Consider the following 23,472-nt stretch of genomic DNA (forward strand, 5'->3'; position numbering starts at 1 on the left):
GATTCTTTGAGGCATGAGCAAATAGAAGAAGACCTATCGGCATATTTACTCACGTTTCTTTTTATGTGTAATAGCCATAGGTATGATATATTTATCTTATTTAGAACTCTTCATGAAATGACACAAGAGCGCTTCAGGGATATTAATTAAGTTTTATGGCAACCCCTGTGACATGTCTGCCTGTTGACATGTATCTGGACACTCAGAAAGGAATGTGCAGGAGTGTGCCATTTAAGTGTGTTTGCAGGCCAGCCACATACTTACTGACAGTGCATAGAACAGATTCATACATTTCAGTTGTCAAAAAAAAAAAGCCATTAAAAAAGGTAACCATCATTTAGTATCAACACATAAATATCACCATGGCACTTAATATACTCTAAGGCAGACCCTGCAGCATCCCTATCACGAAACAAGTCCCAGGGCAGCGGGCTCTGAAAGCTGGGCTTCCTTGAAAGGTTCCTAGTTTCTTAAATGCTGGGTTTCCTAGGGCCCCAGGCGAGGCTTTTTAAAAACGCAGTGTCAAGGAAAACTGTCATGCAGGTTTGCCTCGAGTACCCGAAAAGCTTGTCACTGCCATCTTGGAAGTCTTGACGAAGATACAGTTGGACAAGCCGAAGCACGGTGAATTGAAATCTGCCTGTCAGGGAGGTGGCATGTTAGACTAAAAAGCAGGTGCCCACCTTCAGGCATTTGCTTTGCAAGTGGCGGAATTAAACAAAAGCTAAAGGAAAGTCTGGTACTGGGGAGGAGGCTGCCTTTGCAGACATCTTGCAGGCTTGGACTGGAACTGGGCTTCTTCCTGGCTCTTAGTTTTGCTTGACAAGTTTAATAGTTACATGAAAAACAAAGCAATGTCTGCATGTCTGCGGAGGGAAGTGAGGAATGAGGGAAAGAGAAGTGATAGGGCGGAGGAGCAAGGAACAAGAGGGAAGGTCAGGGTCACAGTCAGGTCGGGACAGCCCTGCTGATTCTAGGAGGTGGGACCGGGTGATGGTTAATAAGGAAACTGTCAGCAGCAGGTGGGGTCAGAGCCTGGTTGCCTCACCTGTAACCTGCGCAGCCTAAGGCAAATGATTTGTTATTATTACATCTTAGTTTCCTCAGGAAAATAGTGAAAATGATGGAAAGTATTTCTTAGGAATATTCGTGGATTAAATGAGCAGCTCAGCACACACCTGACATTGAGTGGATCCTCAATTAATGTTGGCTATTAGTGTTATGCAGGTAATTATCAATGAATCCCATAGACTGCCTACTTTAAGTATATATCTCTTTCCTTTTAGTACCCTTTTCTCCCTCCCTCTGTCCCTTCCTCCCTCCCTTCCTTTCTCCCTCCCTCTCTCCCTTCCTTCCTTCATTCCTTCCTCCCTCCCTCCCTCTCCCTCTCTCTCTCCCCTCTCCCTCCTTCCTCTCTCCCTTTTTCACTCCCTCCCTCTGTTCCTTCCTTCCTTCTTCCCTCCCTCCCTCCCTCCCTCTCTCCCTCCATCACTCCCTCTCTCCTTTGCTACCCACCTCCCTCCCTCCCCTTTCTCCTTCCTTCATTCCCTCCTTCCATCAGATGCATTGGTTAACTTCAATGTACTTTCATTTCCTCCCTTTCTGGTGTGTCCTCCTTTTCCATTTCCTCATGGCAAATCTAACCATGACATGCCTTTGTGTTCATCCCTTTGGGGCTTTCCGTCCCACACTGAATAAACCTTAGGGTGCTTGACTGCACCCAGAAGGTGACCTTGACTTGGGCCAGGAGACCTCTCTACCCACCTCCCGAGTCTCTCTCTGGTTGATCCAGAATGCTTGCACAGCCTTGCTCCTCCAGCCTTTTCCTATTTTCTCACCTTTGCCTGGAATGCCCTTTTGCTGGGGTAGCTTTCACTGCTCTATCCAGATGGAACTCAGAGCCATTCCTGCCCGCCAGGCTTCCCTGACCAGGTAGGTTGGATGCACTCCCCGCTCCATGTTTCCATATAGTCCCCTGAGCTAATGTCCGGCTTACAACATCCTCTCTCAATATCCATGATCTGCTCTGTGGCCTTTCTCCCACTCGACCGTGATCCCAAGAGGTCAGACACCACGTGTTTTCTATCCTTCACCCTCTGTGCCATGGTGCTCAGCTGCTAGTCGAACCTCTACAAATGTTGGCTACATTAAGCTGAAGTCCTACAAACACAGCTGGTAATGGGATTACCAACAGGAGGTGGGAAATACAAAAATCCTTATTTAGCATAAAATCAGAGTTTCAGATAAAGTAACTATATAAGTTTGGCCTGAGGGCCTCTTATTGACAGAGCCCTCACATACTTATTTCACAAAAAAGTCTGTCTTCCTCACCAGATTTTCAAGCCCTTGATCATAACGCTTTTCTGTAATAGTTAAACAATAATACTGCCTTACTAGGCATTTCTCTTGGGATTCAGAAACCTGACTAGGTCTTTTTAGACATTCTTATAATATCCCCGTTAGGTAGATAGAGGCAAAGTGGATGAAGAGAAGAGGCGAACTCAAACATTGCCAAATTATAATGAGAAAGGAAAGGCAAAAAAGGTTAGGAGTTTTGAATCACGTAGGCCATGCTGTAGCACAGTCTGGGAATGAACAGAAAGGGCCCTACAGCTAGAATCAAGGGGAGTGAGAGAGTCAGATTTTCCCTACAGCTATGTGTGTTTCTCATACTACATCTGGCATTAAGATGGGGTGTTGGCATTTCTAGGGTATTTATGTATTATTTAGTACATTATTCCTTGAAAAAAGAATCCTCTTAATCCCATGTCTGAAATCTAACACCATAAACTTCTGGCTCTTATTTTAAACCCACAAAAGAAACTCAGGCCATTAAATAAGGTGGAATAAAGAGAGATCGTAACATTTGAATTGAGACAGACACAATTTGGCACAATCTATCAAAATTCAAAATGCGCATTATACATATCCTTTGATCTAGCAATTTCACTTCCAGGAATTTAACTTTTGAATATAATTATGTAAGTATGCAAAGAAAGATACATACACAAGACTTTTCATTACAGATTTGTTTGTAATAGCAAAATTCTGAAAGCAATCTAAATGTCCATCTAGAAGAGACTGGTTAAATAAATTACAGCATTATAGAATATTACACAGACTTTAAAAAAGTATGAGGTAAGTCTACATAAAATTACCTGAAAATACTTTCACAATATCTCATTAAATGATAAAAAGGAAGTTGCCAAATGATATGTATATGATTCCATTTATATTAAACTTAAAATATATACGCTCAGACATCCACAAGCATTTCTGAAAGCCTAAAATAATCAACCTTCAAGTGAGATTTCCTTGAAAATGGAAATTGATAAGCAGGGAGTAGTCCTTTTCACTTTCTCTCTCTGTGTTGAATATTTTACCAAGAGAATGTGCACATTCTGTAATAAAATAACTGAAAAGACCAAAGATGTTGTAATAGGTGCTCTAATTCTTGGCCTTAAATTCATGACCTTTCCTTTGCAGAAGGAAATGGAGATAAATATTCTGTGCAGGATAAGTAGGCACCAACATCCCCTAATCATGCAGGAAATAGTGAGGGTTGCTGGGGAAAAGTCTAGCCAGAGGCTTGCCTTCCAGCCCCACTCGGGCATTTGGAGTGGAAGGCACTAGAGTGTCATAGAACTTTCTAAGCCTCACTCTCTTTGACTGTAAAAATAGTCATTGGACTATACTAGGTGATCTGAACTCAGTTTCCAGTTTGAAAACTCTGCCTCTGTGCAGGCAAATGAAGCCCCTTCTCTTAAATGATCAGGGCTCAGGTTTGTTTGTTTGTTTGTTTGTTTGTTTTTGAGATGGAATTTCACTCCTTCACCCAGCCTGGAGTGCAGTGGCATGATCTCGGCTCACTACAACCTCCACCTCCTGGGTTCAAACAATTCTCTTGCCTCAGCCTCCCAAGCACCTGGGATTATAGGCATGCACCACCATGCCCCACTAATTTTTGCATTTTTCATAGAGATGGGATTTCGCCATGTTGGCCAGGCTGGTCTTGAACTCCTGACCTCAAGTGGTCCACCCATCTCTGCCTCACAAAGTGTTGGGATTATAGGTGTGAGCCACCATGCCTGGCTGGGTGCAGTTGTTTTGGCCAACCTAATTCATGTTGACCTTAACTCCTTCTTCTAATATCTTCTAATGTAGTGGTATGAATCAAGGGCCAACATCCCTGAAGAGGGCATCTGCTTTATTCCACATCTGCATCACCAGGTTTCTTTTTCTCCTTTCTCTGTCTCTCTCTGCCTTCCTTTATCTCTATCTCCATCTCTCTCTTTCTCTCTGTCTCTGTCTCTATCTATCTCTCCCTTTCTGCCTGAATTACCCCTTTGGCATAAGCTCTGTGAAGAATGCTACAGTGGTCTCTTTTCACCAAACTGAACGGTATTAGGAATTTAAAGACAGGACAGGAGGATGTCCCCACTGTAACACTGCTTTTATGCTTCTAAAGACAAAGCAAACAGTAGTGAAAGTGAAAAAAATGAAGTATACTCAGACACGTACTGAATATGACCCTTCTACCTTGTTCCCAGCCCACCCCAATGCCACCACACATACACGATTACATTGAAATTCTTGGTGGGTTTAAATGCATGTGTGCCATCCTTACCCCCTACTGCACTGATCCTTACAACCTCTAATAATATCAGGTTGATTCACTGGAGTGTAAACAGCAATGGGCACCATTATTAACATTAGGACATGTTGCATTTTAGGACAAAAATTTTTATCTCATTAAACACAGAACCATTCTGATGTTACCTGTACTCATGGAGCTATCTGACCCCTGTGATCTGTCCCATCTACACACACCACTATAAACAGAATATACTGTGTTGCTGAGAATATTAGGAGCTTGAAGCATGGAGTTAAATGTTTCCCATTCAAGGTTTTATTAAAAAGCAAAACCAAAATTTCTTCAAAGTCATTCAACTTTATAAGGCGAAACTGCCTTTCCAGCCATTTCCAAGAGATGGGAAATGCATCGAGATGTTTTGAGTTAACTTTCTCATCAAGAGCCCTCATAAAGAGCACTGGTTAGTAAGACAATAAATGAACATGTTTTAATTAGAAAATGTGGAATCCAAGCACTTTTGTAGGAAAGGAGATGATAGCTTAAAAGAGATGTCAGGAGACTAATAAAAGTTAAAATGCATTAAGTGGCCACAGTGAACTCAAAAGTAAAGTCGTGGGACGTTTGAGAAGTCAACCAGAGAGGGTGATGAGTCAGAAGAGGGTGGGAGTTAGTCAGTGAAATTTATTTTTTCTACTTCATTTTGGAACCAGCTGTAACCCCCTTTCTGTGCTCTAGCAAGTGAGATAACTTGATGTTCTGAAATTTCCCCACCCTGGCCAGGCCTGTGTCTGCCTGGAGGAGAAAATCATTACAATCAGACAATATGAGCTGAGCTGTGACCAAACTAACATTGAATGTGACCTGAGTCGGTTTGTGGCTTTTGCCTGCCAGGCCTCCATTTCAGGGTCTCCTAATAGCACAGTGTTTGGTCCCATAAAAGGAGGCCCACGTAAGAGTGATGGTAGAAAGTAAAGAAGTGCAAGGCTGAGAGCCTCCCAATGCCCGAGTTTAAGTACTGTTTTACTCCAGTTCTCTCAGGATCTTGTCTCTGTCCCAAACCCTCCACCTTCTCAAGTTTCATTTTCCTGATATTTTGAAAGGGGACAATAACATTTGTATTAGTCTGTTCTCATGCTGCTACTAAAGACATACCTAAGACTGGTTAATTAATAAAGAGAAAGAGGTTTAATGGACTTACAGTTCCAAGTGGCTGGGGAGGACTCACAATCATGGCAGAAGGCGAGAAGGAACGAGTCATGTCTTATATGGATGGCAACAGGCAAAGAGAGAGCATGTGCAGGGAAACTCCCTTTTATAAAACCATCAGGTCTCGTGAGACTTATTCACTATCATGAGAACAGCATGGGAAAGACCTGCCCTCAGGATTCAATTACCTCCCACTTCCAGATCCCTCCTACAACATGTGGGAATTATCAGAGCCACAATTCAGGATGAGATCTGGGTGTCAACACAGCCAAACCATATCAACATGTCTCCCCTAAGGGCTTTAATTCAGATAACATAATGTAAAATGCCTAGTATCCTACTGGACACAAAGTAGGCATTTCAGAAATGATTATGTCTAAAAACAAAGACCGAAAGAGTAGTCCGTGGTTTCCAAGAAGTGAAAAGATTGTCAATAGAGCTACAAAGTCTCCTAATATGGATTCTGAGAGCTAGAAGCTGGAAAAGATGACTGAGCACAAGAACATCCAGAAAATGCACATGGGCATGGCACTGCCCCTTGCTCAGGGGGCTGATAAATTTATTCCTTCATTTTCCTGAATTGGTGAGACTAGGGATAGGTGGAGAGTAGAGCTTCTTAAGAGTCCCACCAAATGCTTAAATGGGCCTAATAACTCCCTATGCCTTCTTATCACATGTCCCTGAGTACAGTGGAGAGGATCTGGGTTGATAAGAAATTAGAAAGTCACTTAGGTTAAGTTTTCCATGTAAAATTCTTACCTAAGAACACACCAATGTAGGCAAAGCAACATTTCCCACCTTCCTTTTAGGGCATGATTTTAACCCTTTGTTCAAATAATTAAAAATAAAATAAAAATTTAAATGTCATAATTGCTGGTGTGCAATACCTTTACAGGAGTACTAACTGTTGAGAAATGGACTCATGAATGCTGGTACCCATTGAAGTCCTAGCAAATTGACATCTGATTTCAATACCATTTTACACATAGAAAGGACTCGGTATTCATTCTCTTTTAAACTATAAGGCATACACAGCTCAAGTACTAACAACAGAAATTGGGGTATTTGCTGACTCCTGAACAGTTATTCTGAGCAAGAAATGATTCAATAGGGATTTGAAAAATACACGATTTTGAGGTGATCTTTCGTGTAGAACTTTGCCATGGCCTCTAAAAAGGAATATTTGCAAACAACACTCACAGAATGGCCCCAAATTCTCTGGTGGATTTTGGAAGAAAAAAAGTAATGTAGGAAAAATTATTAAACATTCCTATAAAATCTAAAGGATGCAGCTGCAGCTGAGCAGAATGGGCTGAGTATCTCATGACAGTTTGCAAGTCTGGGGACACAAGATCCCAGCTCACAAAAGCAAATGAGGCCAAGACTAATAAATCAAAGTTTCCTTCAGAAAAGTTGCAGGACCTACTTCCTCTGCCTGGGAGGACTGCGATGCCTTATCTGGCTTCTGTGAAAAGAAAAGGATCATCAGGGAGCCAGAATTAGAAAGGACTTGCCCTTCATCAAGTTTCTCCCTGTCTGAGCCAGATAAAATATCCTCTGGGAAGACTTCAGGAAACGCCTCAAGGGAATGACAGTTGATATTAGTTGAATGGGTGAAAGAGCACAGACAGAGATGGAAATATTTGGCTTTTTTCAACTGTGAACTTAACCCCAGAGTCTTTGACATTTACACAGACTCAGGGCAAAGTCTTGCTCTTACAATGCACGACCACGGGGTGGCCTCAATTTGTAATTGCGTCCCCATGGTCCAGGCTGCCAAGGGATGAATTTTTTTTTTTTTTAAGTTCTTCCTACCTTGAGGTTTAGCTGTGGTACCCTGCAATAAGAGTTCGCTTCCTCACCACAAGCTTTTAAGTTTGTAGAGGCAGCCAAATTTAAAAAGGATAGCTTCTCTTTAGGTACTGCCACTTTCCAGGATGCTTCCAAGTTTGCAAACCATGCCAAGAATAGGCTGGAGTGGTCCTGAATAAGATGTAATGCTTGTTTCTTTCTTAATGCACCTTGTAATTTGCACACGTGCCACAAAACACTTTATTTATTTTCTTATTAATGGGTTCGAGTGTGTTTAACACCACAAGCCATAAATTGCAGAGCAGTAGATTAGACTAGGCTCTCTTTATTTTCCTGCCAATTATCAGAAAGTGATGTGGGGGATGAGGTGCCCCTCCTAACTGGCCTTTTCTCTGCCACCTCCCTTGCCTCCATCCAACAACCAACCCCCTTGTTTTCATCTGCCAAGAAAAAAAAAAAGACACAGCCTGGTCTCTCATTGGTGAGCTTGCCTATTGAGCAGCTCCGTTATTGAGATTAATAAGCTGCCAGTTTCCAAGGAAGACTAAGAAAACTGCAAAATTAAAGTGCACTGCAACATGAAATGCTGCTGGTGGCCAGGCGAGATCGTGGTGTCAAAGAGGCAAGGTAAAGCTATAAAATAAGGCTGAGCTTGAAAGGCTAACCTAAAGGTCTCATTAATTTCCATGTGGCCTCTGATGAGAATTTAGAGGGGGCATAATGTTTCGCAATACAGAGGAATCAAGCTGCCTATTGATTTGAAAGTGCTTCAATGCATTTGGTTCACCCAGAATGAATCCTGCCTTTAAACCTCACTTGAAAACGTTAAAAAACAAACAAAAAAAGCAAACAGGTTGCCTGGGTTTAATATTCTAAAGATCAAGCTTGTCAGTGATTCTGTCAGAAAATTAATCCTTCAGTAGAAAAATCAATCTGAGAACAAGTTTGGAATAGTCTTTGCACTCAGCATGGTGAAGATGTTTCAACAATCTTGTTTCTTCTCTGTGAAAGCCTTATTTACTAAAGGTCTTGAATCTCGATTCCCAAATATGCACTACCAATGACGCATCCAGATTAGTCTAAGATTGCTTTTTCTTGAAGACAAAAAGTGTGTTTTTAAAAATTTGGATGCCCAAATTAGATTCCTTAGATACCACTCAGCAAGCCCAACATGCTCAATTCTTTTTCTGAGAACTTGTCAAGCTTCCTGCTAACAGGAACGAGGATGATATTCAAGGGATGTCCAACGGGTCAGCCATGGCACCCATGGCTGTTGGGCTTTCTCCCACCAATCTGGCAGAACTCTGTTTAGAACAACAACAAAAAATCCTACAAATCACAGAGCCTAACAAGTAGCTGTGCTTCTTAATTCTTCCAAGTCGACCTGCACTCACATTTTATAATATTCAGGGCATTAAACCTCTCCCTGTAAATCATATGCTATGCTGCCACCACCACGGAGTGGTGAGGCTTCAGATTTACCATCTGGGTTGCCACCAACTCCTCAGAGCTGTAGAGAAGGGTCTCTTGCATCCGGCCTGGCTTATGAGTTTGAAAATGACTAAGTCTATGCCCAGTGACAGGCTGGAGTCCATCCCATAGATCATTTCTCGCCTTATGCCACGTATACTGCATTGACTTTATTTCATGGCCTAAGCAAATTAATTTGTTGTTTGCCATCAGGCTAGGTAGAGACATTTTTCCCCCCCTCACTTCCTAGTTCCACAGGTATTATCCTATGGTCATTAAGAATATGGGATTTAAAGTCAGGCCAACCCAGGTTCAAATTTCAGCTCTGTCACTTACTAATGGGTAACATGTAAATAACTTAATTCCCCCAGCTTTGGTTTCCCTGTATTTTCAATATGGATACTAACATATACCTAACAGAAGAGCTTAAGGGATTAAATGGGATCCTGTAGGTAAAGCTTAGTGCCAAGCAAAAAGTATTTGACAAAGTTGTTATTCACAGGCCTATACGATCGTGTGAAATAAATTTAACAAATTTCTGGAATGAATTTTTTTTTAAAGATGGAGTCTCACGCTGTCACCCAGGCTGGAGCGCAGTGGTGTGATCATAGCTCACTGCAGCCTCCACCTCCTGGGCTCAAGAGATTCTTCTATCTCAGCCCCCCAGAATACTGGGATTATAGGCATGAGCCACTGCATCTGGCCTGGAAAGACATTTTTTAAAGAGAACAATCAATTGCCGAGGGCTTTGGATAGACTAAGTATGCTATTACTTGTAAACGGATGATTTTCTGTGTTATACATATTATTTTAGAATCAAAATAAGTCTGGCCAATAATTGCAGTCAATTCTCTTTCCTCACAAGTGTAACATGTCCAAAACTGAACTTTGGTTTTCTGCTACAAAAACCTGTTCCTCCTTCAGCACATGACATTGCTATTCACCCAGGCATTTAAGTCAAAAACTTGATGAAGAATCCTAACCTTCATCTTCAAACTCCAGCAAAATTAATTTCTACTGATTCTACCTTTAAACTATACTTCACGTCTTTGAATATTCAGCACTGCTCCCTAATCAAAGGCATGCCACTTTTCATCTTAACTATTATTATATTTTCCAAACTGGACCTTTAGTCCTGCATAGCTTCCATGCTAACTGCTCCCCAATCCATTTATCACATGGCAGCTATCATTATTAAAAGCAAAAAGCAGAGTATATCTTACTATTTTGCTCTCCTGCTTAAAAAGCTTCAGTGACTTTTAATTGTTCTTAAGGAAGAATCCAAAAGCTTTAACATGGTCCAAAGCCTTGATCCATCTTGCCCTTGCCTACTTTTCTAGCTTACTTTCTCTTTCTGGCACCATATTGTTTCTTCCCCTGGTGGCTCGTTGTTGTTGTTACCTAGAGCACTCTTTAAGCCGGGTTAACCCCTACTTATCCTCAGGGCTCAGCTTAAATGTCCATTTCTCATGGGTCTGGCTTCTTTAGATGTCTGTGGCACTTACTGCATTTGTCATGGTATAAGGGGCATTTGTTCATGTTCCGTCTGCTTCCAGCCTAGAATCTCCATAAGGACAGGGATTTTGTTTTTCTCCTTCTTTGCTGGACACATGGTAGGTTCTCATAGCTATTTCTAGAATAATTAATGAATGACCATTTAAAAAGGCAAACTGCAAACTGTTTTTCAGCTTGAGGATCTTGATGATTAAAATTAGGGCTTCTAGCATGTCAGGGCATAAGTGAACTCAGAGAGAAGTTTTGTCCTGCTTAGGGATTCTCTTTGGTGATCTGCGGCTCAGATAGATTCAAAGAAAGAAGTTTGCTTCAGCAAAACACACAAAGGAATGAAAGTTAGGTTCTGACACTGAGCTAATTTCTACTGTTTTAGACAAGAGAAGCTGACTTTAGAAACTCCCAAAGAAGCAGCCGACCAGGAAGATTCCTCACCTTGTCACTTTCAGCAGAGGAAGCAGTAGATAGGTGATATCGACCAAGAATTGCAAGTAGACTTTGTTTCAAGTCCTTCTGTGAATAGGCTGGCAGGAAGGTGGAGGGTAGAGTGATTCCGTAACACTCTACTTAAGAAAAGACAGTACAGACAGCTTGCAATTAGTTCTGCCTTATGTTTGATTTTTCGTGGATTATATGGTGGTTTATACATGAATTGACTGCTTTTGGTAGTAGACATTTATATACATTGTTCTTTTATTTAACATTGATACAGAGCTTCCCTTATATACTTTTTCATCTTTTGTAAATTCCAAACAGTCCTATTTTCTGGTAATGCCTCCTTAATCAGCCCCTCCAATTTACTCATCATAGAAAAAAAAAAAAGAAGCATAGTTCAGAGGAGATCTAACATGCGCCATTAAGACTGAGGGGGACATCAAAAGAGCAATGTGGAGAGGAAGGGACCCACTCCCCACTGGTCTAAGGAAACACACTGGACTTGGCTTCACATGCCGGGAGTGGCAGAATGTGTGTTAATTACCTCTCAGTGTTACGAAATTATTCCATAACACCCAGAAATCTGTATTAACGAGAATAAGGGTGGTAAAGCTGTTTGTAAATTTCTACATTTTCAAAAGTAGTGACTATATTATAGTCAACCTCCAGAACGTCTTGTTTTTAATGGTTCTCTCTCCTAGAGAGAGACTAATTCTTACTTGGTATGAAAGACAGAAATGGAAATACTAGTGTGGCATCATGCTCCTGAAAAGAGAAAATCCAGTATCTATACTCTCTCATGGCTAAGAAAATGGCACCAGGAAATGGGCAATATTTCAGCATTTGAATCAGTAAATTCATTCAATTCTCTACTGTCAAGACTATATGGAAAAACAGTGGTGAATGAGAACAAATAATAATATGCTATCATATCTGACTTTACCTGTGTGCTAGATAAACTCCTACTCATCCTTCAAAACGCAGCTCAAGCAGCCTTTCAGTTATAAAAACTTTCCTGATCTTTCTGGGAGAGTTAATTACTTCTTCCACTATACAATCACTGTAACTTAGATTCCATAATTGTATATGCTGAACTATCTTTTTGCTTATGTACCTGCCTCTTCCTTTAGGTTGGGTTATCTTTAATGGGATAATACATGTTTTAATCAATAACTTGCCAGTACTTAACATAGCTCTTGGCATGCACAAGGGACTCAATACATATTTGCTAATAAGAGACTGAACTAATAATGATGTGGTTTGGCTGGGTCCCCACCCAAATCTCATGTCGAATTGTAGTTCCCATAATTCCCATGTGTCACAGGAGAGACCCAGTGGGAGGTAATTGAATCATGGGGGCAGTTACCCTCATATTGTTCTCATGATGGTGAGTGAGTTCTCATGAGATCTGATGGTTTTATAAGGGGCTTTTCCCACTTCTGCTTGGCAGTTGATGCTGCCCTGTGAAGAAGAGCGTGTTTGCTTCCCTTCAGCCATGATTGTAAGTTTCCTAAGGCCATCCTAGCCATGCTGAACTGTGAGTCAATTAAACCTCTTTCCTTTATAAATCACCCAGTCTTGGATATATCTTTATTAGCAGCATGAGAACAAACTAATACATTTAATATTTAAAAGAGAATCATACGTTTCATCAGTTCTATGGACTATGACTAGATTTTCATACGTGAGACTAGATGCACATTCTATGTACCCAGTTCCATGAATGGAGTTTCAAATCTTTACCAGACCTTCACCCTGTGCTCGATTTCTGCTAACAATGCCATCCCAAGGAGCTCTAATCCTTGGCTCTTGAACATAAGGATCAAAGAATGTCCAGATGTTGTCTCACTTGTTTGTTTTCCTTCTGATGGACATCAAGGTTTTGGCAATCCTATCTTCCCACCAAATATTTTCTTTAACCGGCTTCTTCCAAAATTATAATTGAGAAGTCCTAAATCTTGGAGAAATGCCAAATATTCAAAGAAAGTCCTTCTGAAGAAGAACTGTAGACCAGAAAGTAAATTCTGGAAGAGGGTTTAGGAAAGCAGGACAGTGATCTGCTTGTTTTTGTTGATCCTCTCTACCAGACACTTGTCAAGAGGACAATTTATGACAAAAAGTTATTCCAAATAAATCTCCCAGCAAACCAACTGATTGCATGAGGAGCTGGGAGGTGAGAGATATGATTAAGTGTTGTATTATGTTCTAACCCAACTTAAGGAAGCTAAGTTCTTATCACAAAGGGCAGATTCATTGCCAAGAGCAGACACTCCAATGGATCTGGTCTTGTAAATGTAACAACTAGGGCAATTGACTTAGGTTTGTGGTTATTCACCCATGAGACATTCCACCACCTTAGTTTGGGTGTAGGAACTTCCAGTGTTTCCTCCAACATGGCTCATAGTTTACTCTCCTCCTGAAGCTTTAGACCTTCTTGAAGGTTATATTGTCCCTATATCCCTAGATTCTGCATCTTTTAATGGCTATAATAAAAGTCCCTTTCTACCTCATAGGATTGCTTTCAGCCTTGAATGAGATAATGCATGTAAAACATTAATGTTCAGCATATATAAAGTACACAATAACAACTGATTGATAATGGCCATGGTGGTCGTCTTCTTTTTCTGTAACAGCTCATACATCTCTTCTTCCCTTTCTTTATTCCTTTCTTCTTCTTCATCTAGTTCACTCTAAGAAGCATTTATATCCAGAAACTATTTTTCAAATCATAGTCTGTTAATGTAAAAATAGGCTGACAAATTAACAAACTCTATGGCAGTTTGCAAGAATGGAGAGGAAAAAGACAGAAAATATTATCCAGCCTTTAAGACCATCATCAGCTTTGACAATACCCCGAGTCAAGCCTAGCCAGCCAGTCAGTTTCTAGCAAAGCTGTTTATTAGTCATTTACTATATCAGGGAAGAAGTTTAAATATCTTTACTGTACATCATTTTTATTGACTTTACCTATTTTAACCTTTAAAGATTAAAATTGTAGGCATGGTTTAAAATAACCTATATTGCTGCTGGCTGGCAAGATGGCCAAATCAGAACAGCTCTGGTCTGCAGCTCTCAGTGAGATCAATGCAGAAGGTGGGTGATTTCTGCATTCCAGCTGAAGTACTCGGCTCATCTCATTGGGACTGGTTAGGCAGCAGACTTAAACATTGCCTGCCAGCTCTGAAGAGAGCAGCAGATCTCCCAGTACAGTTCTTGAGCTCTGCTAAGGGACAGACTGCCTTCTCAAGTGGGTCCCTGACTCTCATGCCTCCTGACTGGGAGACACCTCCCAGCAGGGATCAACAGACACTTCATACAGGAGACCTTCAGCTGGCATCTGGCGGGTGTCCCTCTGGGATGAAGCTTCCAGAGGAAAGATCAGGCAGCATTCTTTGGTGTTCTGCAGCCTCTGCTGGTGACACCCAGCCAAACAGGGTCTGGAGTGGACCTCCAGCAAACTCCAGCAGACCTGCAGCAGAGGGGCCTATTAGAAGGGACACTAACAAACAGAAAGGAATAGGATCAACATCAACAAAAGGGACATCCACTCAAAAACCCCATCTGAAGGTCACCAACATCAAAGATCAAAGGTAGATAAATCCAGAAAGATGAGGAAAAACCAGCACAAAAAGGCTGAAAATTCCAAAAACCAAAATGCTTCTTCTCCTCCAAAGGTTCACAACTCCTTCTCAGCAATGGAACAAAACTGGATAGAGAATGAGTTTGATGAACTGACATAAATAGGCTTCAGAAGGTGGGTAATAACAAACTCTTTCAAGCTAAAGGAGCATGTTATAACCCAATGCAAGGAAGCTAAAAACCTTGAAAAAAGGTTAGAGGAATTGCTAACTAGAATAACCAGTTTAGAAGAACATGACTTGAAGCTGAAAAGCACTTCACAAGAACTTCATGAAGCATATACAAGCATCAATATCCAAATTTATCAAGTGGAAGAAAAGATATCAGAGATTGAAGATCAACTTAAGAGCAGTCAGAAAGTTCAGGTTACCCACAAAGGGAAGCCCATCAGACTAACAGTGGTTTCTCTCTGCAGAAACCTTAAAAGCCAGAAGAGAGTGGGGGCCAATAGTCAACATTCTTAAAGAAAATAATTTTCAACCCAGAATTTCATATCCAGCCAAACTAAGCTTCATAAGTGAAGGAGAAATAAAATCCTTTACAGACAAGTAAAGGCTGAGAGATTTTTGTCACCACGAAGGTTGCCTTACAAGAGCTCCTGAAGAAAGCACTAAATATGGAAAGGTAAAACTGGTACCAGCCACCTGCAAAAACATACCAAATTGTAAAGACCATCAAAACTATTAAGAAACTGCATCAACTAATGGGCAAAATAATCAGCTAGCATCATAATGGCAGGATCAAATTCACACATAATAATATTAACCTTAAATGTAAACAGGCTAAATGGCCCAATTAAATGATACAGACTGGTATATTGGATAAAGAGTCAAGACTCATCGGTGTGCTGTATTTAGGATACCCATCTCACATTCAAAGACTCACATTGGCTCAAAACAAAGGGTTGGAGGAAGATTTACCAAGCAAATGGAAAAAAAAAAAAAGCAGGGGTTGCAATCCTTGTCTTTGATAAAATAGTCTTTAAACCCACAAAGATCAAAAAAGACAAAGAAGACCATTACATAGTGGTAAAGGGATCAATGCAACAAGAAGAGCTAACTATCCTAAATATATATGTACCCAGTAGAGGAGCACCTAGATTCATAAAGCAAGTTCTTAAGGACCTACAAAGAGACTTAGACTCCCACACAATAATAGTGGGAGATTTTAACACCCCACTGTCAATATTAGATAGATGAATGAGACAGAAAATTAAAAAGGATATTCTGGACTTGAACTCAGCTCTGGACCAAGCAGACCTAATAGATATCTACAGAACTCTCCACCCCAAATCGATAGAATATACATTCTTCTTAGCACCACATTACATTTATTCCAAAATTGACCACATAATTGGAAGTAAAACATTCCTCAGCAAAGCAAAATCATCAAAATCATAAAAACAAAACAGTCTTTCAGACCACAGAGCAATCAAATTAGAGCTCAGGATTAAGAAACTCACTCAAAACCCCACAACTACATGGAAACTGAACAACCTGCTCCTGAATTACTGCTGGGTAAATAACAAAATTAAGGCAGAAATAAATTAGTTCTTTGAACAATGAGAACAAAAGGACAATGTACCAGAATCTTTGGGACACAGCTAAAGCAGTGTTTAGAAAGAAATTTATAGCAGTACGCACAGGAGAAAGCAGGAAAGATCTAAAATTGACACGTAACATCACAATTAAAAGAACTAGACAAGCAAGAGAAAACAAATTCAAAAAGTAGCAGAAGACAAGAAATAATTAAAATCAGAGCAGAACTGAAGGAGATAGAGATATAAAAATTTCTTCAAAAAACCAATGAATCGCCGGGCGCGGTGGCTCAAGCCTGTAATCCCAGCACTTTGGGAGGCCGAGGCTGCTGGATCACGAGATCGAGAGATCGAGACCATCCTGGTCAACATGGTGAAACTCCGTCTCTACTAAAAATACAAAAAATTAGCTGGGCATGGAGGCGCGTGCCTGTAATCCCAGCTACTCAGGAGGTTGAGGCAGGAGAATTGCCTGAACCCAGGAGGCGGAGGTTGCGGTGAGCCGAGATCGCGCCATTGCACTCCAGCCTGGCTAACAAGAGCAAAACTCTGTCTCAAAAAAAAAAAAAAAAAAAAAAAAAAAAAACCAAAAAAAAAAACGATGAATCAGGAGCGGGTTTTTTGAAAAGATTAACAAAATAGATAGACTGCTAGCCAGACTAATAAAGAAGAAAAGAGAGAAGAATTAAATAGACACAGTAAAAAATGATAAAGGCGATATCACCACTGATCCCACAGAAATAAAACTACAATCGGAGAATACTATAAACATTTGTATATAAATAAATGAGAAAATCTAGAAAAAATGGATAAATTCCTGGACACATACACCCACCCAAGACTAAACCAGGAAGTTGAATTCCTGAAGAGACCAATAACAAGGTCTGAAATTGAAGCAGCAATAAATAGTTTACCAACCAAAAAAAGCCCAGGACCAGATGGATTCACAGCTGAATTCTACCAGAGGTACAAAGAGGAGCTGCTACCATTTTTTTTCTGAAACTATTCCAAACACTAGTAAAAGAAAGACTCCTCCCTAACTCATTTTTTTTGAGGCTAGCATCATCCTGATACCAAAACCTGGCAGAAACACACAAAAAAATAAAATTTCAGGCCAATATCCCTGATGAACACTGATGTGAAAACCCTTAATAAAATTCTGGCAAACTAAATGCAGCAGCACATTGAAATGCTTATCCACCATGATCAAGTTGGCTTCGTCCCTGGGATGCAAGGCTGGTTCAACATTCGCAAATCAATAAACATAATCCACCACATAAACAGAACCATGACAAAAACCACATGATTATCTGAATATATGCAGAAAAGGTCTTTGATAAAGTTTAAGACCCCTTCATGCTAAAAACTGTCACTAAACGAGGTATTGATGGAACATAGCTCAAAATAGTCAGAGCTATTTATGACAAACCCACAGCCATTACCATATTGAATAGGCAAAAGCTGAAGCATTCCCTTTGAAAACTTGCAGAAGACAAGGATGCCCTCTCTCATTACTCCTATTCAACATAGTATTGGAATTTCTGGCCAGGGCAATCAGGCAAGAGAAAGAAATAAAGGGTATTCAAATAGGAAGAGAGGAAGTCAAATTGTCTCTGTTTGCAGAGGACATGACTGTATATTCAGAAAACTCCATCATCTCAGCCCAAAATCTCCTTAAGGCGATAAGCAACTTCAGCAAAGTCTCAGCATACAAAACCAATGTGCAAAACTCACAAAAAAGCATTCCCAGACACCAATAATAGACAAACAGAGAGCCAAATCATGAGTGAACTCCCATTTATAATGGCTACAAAGAGAATAAAATACCTAGGATTACAACTTACAAGGGTTGTGAAGGACCTTTTCAAGGAGAACTACAAACCACTGCTCAAGGAAATAAGAGAGGAGCACAAACAAACAGAAAAACATTCCATGATCATGGTTAAGAAGAATCAATATCATGAAAATGGCCATACTGCCCAAAGTAATTTATAGATTCAATGCTATCCCCAACAAGCTACCATTGACTTTCTTCACAGAATTAGAAAAAACTACTTTGACCTTCACATGGAACCAAAAAAGAGCTCATATAGCCAAGACAATTCTAAGCAAAAAGAACAAAGCTGGCGGCGTGATGCTATTTGACTTCAAAGTATATTACAAGGCTACGGTAACCAAAACAGCATGGTACTGGTACCGAAACAGATATATAAACCAATGGAGTAGAACAGAGGCCTCAGCAATAATGCCACACATCTACAACAATCTGATCTTTGACAAACCTGACAATAACAAGCAACAGGAAAAGGATTCCCTATTTAATAAATGGTGTTAGAAAAACTGGCTAGTCATATGCAGAAAACTGACACAGGATCCCTTCCTTATACCTATTACAAAAATTAACTCAAGATAGATTCAAGATTTAAACATAAAACCTAAAACCATAAAAAACCTAGAAGAAAACCTAGTCAATGCCATTCAGGACATAGACATGGGCAAAGACTTCATGACTAAAATACCAAGAGCAATGGCAACAAAAGCCAAAATTGACAAATGGGATATAATTAAACTAAAGAGCTTCTGCACAGCAAAAGAAACTATCATCAGAGTGAACAGGCAACCTACAGAATGGGAGAAACATTTTGCAATCTATCCATCTGAAAAAGGGCTACTGTCCAGAATCTACAAGGAACTTAAATTTACAAGAAAAAAACAAGAAATCCTATCAAAAAGTGGGTGAAGGATATGAACAGACACTTCTCAAAAGAAGACATGCAGCCAACAAACATGAAAAAAAAAAAACTCATCATCCCTGGTCATCAGAGAAATACAGATCAAAACCACAATGAGATACCATCTCACACGAGTTATAATGGTGATCATTAAAAAATCAGGAAACAACAGATGCCAGAGAGGATGTGGAGAAATAGGAGCACTTTTACACTGTTGGTGGAAGTGTAAATTAGTTCAACCATTGTGGAAGACAGTGTGGCAATTCCTCAAGGATCTAGTACCAGAAATACTATTTGACCCAGCAATCCCATTACTGGGTATATACCCAAAGGATTATAAATCATTCTGTTATAAAGACACACACATGTGTATGTTTATTGCAGCATGCTTCACATAGCGAAGAATTCGAACCAACCCAAATCCCCATCAATGATAGACTGGATAAAAAATGTGGTATATATACACCATGGAATACTATGCAGCCATAAAAAATATGAGTTCATGTATTTTCCAGGGAAATGGATGAAGCTGGAAACCATCATTCTCAGCAAACTAACACAGGAACAGAAAACCAAACACTTCATGTTCTCATTCATAAGTGGGAGCTGAACAATGAGAACACATGAACACAGGAAGGGGAACATCACACACTGGGGTCTGTCGGGGGGTGAGGGGCAGGGGAAGGACAGCATTAGGAGAAATAACTAATGTAAATGATGGGTTGATGAGTGCAGCAAACCACCGTGGCACGTGTATAGCTATGTAACAACGCTGCACATTCTGCATGTGCATCCCAGAACTTAAAGTATAATAAACTAAAAAAAAAAAAAAAAGCATAATACCCAAAAGGCAGGTTTTCATTCCTTGATTTGAGTGTTTTTAATATTTGAACCAAACATGCATGCCAAAACTGCACCTAACAAAATCATAATTATATTCTTAATATCATTAAATACCCAAGCCATGTTGAAATTATCACAATTGTCTCAACGACATATTTTTCCTGCTAGTTTGGATCAAGAGTCAAACAGATGTGGTTGTTATAACCAGTTTACTTTGTTATGTAACCATTCTTTGTGTGAGACCCTGTGTGTGTTTATGTGTGTGTGTGTGTGTGTGTGTGTGTGTGTGTGTGTGTGTATGCATGCATGCGCACACACACGCATGCTAGGTAATTTTTTTTGTGGGGGAAAATTATAAAAATACAGCACTCTCTGTATTTTGTTCAGTGCTTCATTTTGTGTCATTTTGTTTATTTCTGTACCAATTCTTTTAAGCTAATGTTGAGACCAAGAATATTTATTAGCTTAGGTTCACTCTTTCAGTTTCTTTTAATAAAGCAAAGATTCTTAAAAAAAAAAAATCCCCTATAATTGTCAGAAAACAAAGTCAAAAGTTTGGAGTGATTATGGTGACAAAGATGTATAACATATTAATTTTCCCGATCTTAGAAAAAAACAAAACAATTATAAATAAGAAACAACTCTAAATGCTATGACTTTCAAAATTGCTTCAGGCTGTGTGCACAGAATTCACCGGCCATTATCAGAAAAATTACACATTATTTCTGTCTTTCCTCAAACCTAAGTTATTAAAGCTGAAAATCTATTTGAGAACTTTCTGAAGGGTCAATGTGAATAAGCTGTCCTCTCTGTTCAGTCTCCATGGTTCTTCCAGATAAGGAAACAATAGCATTTGGAACACACAAACCAAGAAAGTGCCTGGGGAAAGAGCAGCAAGGCTATTTCAGAGTCTGGCGAAGGTACACAGAGCCTTCACTGTCAGTGTTATCCCAACCCTCCATACCCCGAGCCACAGGTCTTCTTTCAGGTCATTCAGGTGTATATGGTTTTGAGATCTGAATCGAAGCTGAAAAAAGGCAAAACAAAACAAAGCCAGACCTGGAGATCATTTTCAAACTCTTCCCTCCTCGCGTAAGTGCCGCTCCTTTTTTCTTGTTTGTTTTTATACATTATTGTTTGCCCCACAGGCATCAAGCTGTTAGTGTGTGCAGGAGGGATTAAAGTGAGGCTGCATGTTGGCTGAAATATAAATTTAAATTATACTTCTGTCAGTTTGGAATCAGGGATTGTTTCTCAAGGTCTCCCCAAACACTTAATTTCAAATGAGTCTTCATTTATTACTTCAAGAAAGGCCAAATGCATAATTTATCAGCAGCTTTCAGTCAATATACCCTTATAAGCATGTTTCCCATGAGCCTTCGAGTAAAAATATGTTATGCTAATTCTATTAGTTGGGTACACAAGAGCTATCTAAGAAAGTAAACAAGCTTTAAAAGGAGACACATGTGAACAAAGAAATACCTGTCAACCGACTGTCCAGGGTCAAATTACCAAGGGAACAAGGAGGTGGTAAACTTGTCTCATTATTCATGCCCAGAGTGTGTCTCCGACTGGAACTGAGACACCCAGTGGCTCTGTGTGGTGGCTCAGGGGGAAGGCGACGCTGAGTGTGACCGTGAGCTGGCGATGGGGACTTACCGGGTCTCCAGTGGCACGTTGCTGTTTAGCACCCAGCTGTCCTGGAGCTGAACGGACTCTGGCGTGGTGGCCAGGTCATTGGGCGCAGGGGCCGGGGCGTGGATCTGACTCCGCCGGTTGGTCAGTGAGTTGCGGTTCAGGGAGTTGGCGGACGAGTGGTGATGAGACAGCGTGTGGTTGTGAGGGGGTGGGAGAGGGGGCCTCAGAGTCGACTGGCTGTGGTGGTTTGGAGGACCTGAAAAACACACACACACACACACACAAAAGGAGAAACGACTGTCAGCGTCTGCAGATTCCAGGCTCAGGCACTCTGCAAACCTCTGGAGGACAGTTTGCAACCGAAGTCTCCAAGCTGACAATTGCTGAAAGCCGCAAGCTAGAGGGACAGATAAGACCGTGGCAGGCCTCCCAGAGTTAGTTACAAATAAATGACGGGCTTTGATTTGCATTTGTCCACACGCATCAAATGAAGAATAAGGAGAAACTAGCTTAACAAAAGCAGGTGGATAAGGGCTGACCAGAGACTTATTTGAAACATACTAATACTTCAGTTAAAGTAACATGACATTCAAGGCGGATCACTGTCCTAACGAGTCCCTATTCCCTCTCCAGGTAAACTAGTATACTGCACACACTCTTTTCAGAAATTTCGTCTTTTGACGATATTAAGAATATGTACACTCTAAGTCAGGGGACAGAAACTTTAAATACCTGTAGGGACCAGGCAGGAGGGTGGAGTGGGCCAGCTGTGGGTGGAGTTGAGGTGGAGAGACTAGGGAGCAGTCCTCACTCAGCACCAGGTCAGTTGGGCCACGTGGGACTGAGGGAGGTCCCAAAGCAGCTGTGTCTTCTAGTTTCTCTAGAAAAGCTGGAAATCTGGACTTGTAGATAAAACTTCCTGGTTTTTAAAAATGTGGACAACTTAAAATAAAATTTATATATATGTATGTGTGTGTACACACATATTTGTGTATATGTGTGTATATATGTATAACATAAACAAACATGTGTCTATATGTATATATGTGTAATACATATACACACACACGCACATATACTTTAAAAGGAGAGTCAACAAAACACACCTGTGAGCCCGTTCAGCTCAGCAGGTTGCTACCTTCCCTCCTCGGAGGACTCAGTCTCTGGAGAAGGTCATGGCAGAGGTTTTCAAGCCACGACCCTGACTCCAAATTGCATCCTGCGTTTTTTCAAATAACAAAATCCTCTATCCTTGCAGGAAAAACAAAAGAGAGCTCCCCCTTGCAAAACTTCCCCTTGTAGATATTGCTGTCTCTGAGAACTCCACACAAGGTTTTCCTAGCAACCGATTCTTAATCTACAAAATGAAATATTTTAAGCATAATGAAAATGAAAGTAGTTCGCTATGTGATGAAGCCTATAATTTCGTTTTAATGGATGTTGAAACGTGACTTTTAATTTGTGTCCTTTGAGAAAGTTTATTTTTTGAAGCTTCCAGTCAGGGCTGGCGGCTCACCAGGTGACTGCTGAGCTTTGTCATTTTCGGCCCCTGTCAACTTTAAAAATCCTCGGCCCCTGCTGTCCTGGCTTTAAGAAGTTGGCTCAAGTCATTTAAACAAGCAATTTGACACAAATTTCAACTACTTGTCTCCTTATGTGGCCGGGCTACATCTCCAAAAGGTGTAATCTACATTCTGGGGTTCCTGTGCCGGCTGCAGAAACGTTCTGAGGAAAAGACAACATGTCAAGAAGATAGTAGGTTTGGAGAGCAACATGACCAACAAACACAGGAAGGAAAAATACCGAGGAAACTGGTTCCTTGAAGTTTGCATCTCTAGGCTGAAATTACTTGGACGATTTCTTGTTTCTTTTTGATGTTTAGGAAAGGACAGTGACAACGAAAACCCAGTGGGAAGTACCACTGTACAGCTGTATAGATTTTAAGTCGTGTCCTCCAAATGAACCTGTAATTCCTATGTTACATTATGCATCAGTGACATTTTAAATATATCTTTGGGGGAGTTTCATAGCTGTAGCAGGCTATTATATTTTCT

The 23,472-nt window shown here is 40.5% G+C and overlaps 1 protein-coding gene across 15 annotated transcripts in view; it reads right to left on the minus strand.

Annotated features, from left to right (window-relative positions):
* TENM2 (teneurin transmembrane protein 2) overlaps positions 1-23,472 on the minus strand; it is a 3,817,113-nt gene that overhangs the window by 278,800 nt on the left and 3,514,841 nt on the right. For all 15 annotated transcript variants that reach the window (XM_074390353.1, XM_074390351.1, XM_074390352.1 and 12 more), the window contains one exon: positions 21,440-21,674. In XM_074390353.1, the coding sequence (XP_074246454.1) occupies positions 21,440-21,674 (235 nt within the window). The remainder of the gene's footprint in view (positions 1-21,439; positions 21,675-23,472) is intronic.

This window comes from Saimiri boliviensis, chromosome 20 (assembly GCF_048565385.1).
Source record: "Saimiri boliviensis isolate mSaiBol1 chromosome 20, mSaiBol1.pri, whole genome shotgun sequence".
Classification (NCBI taxonomy): domain Eukaryota; kingdom Metazoa; phylum Chordata; class Mammalia; order Primates; family Cebidae; genus Saimiri; species Saimiri boliviensis.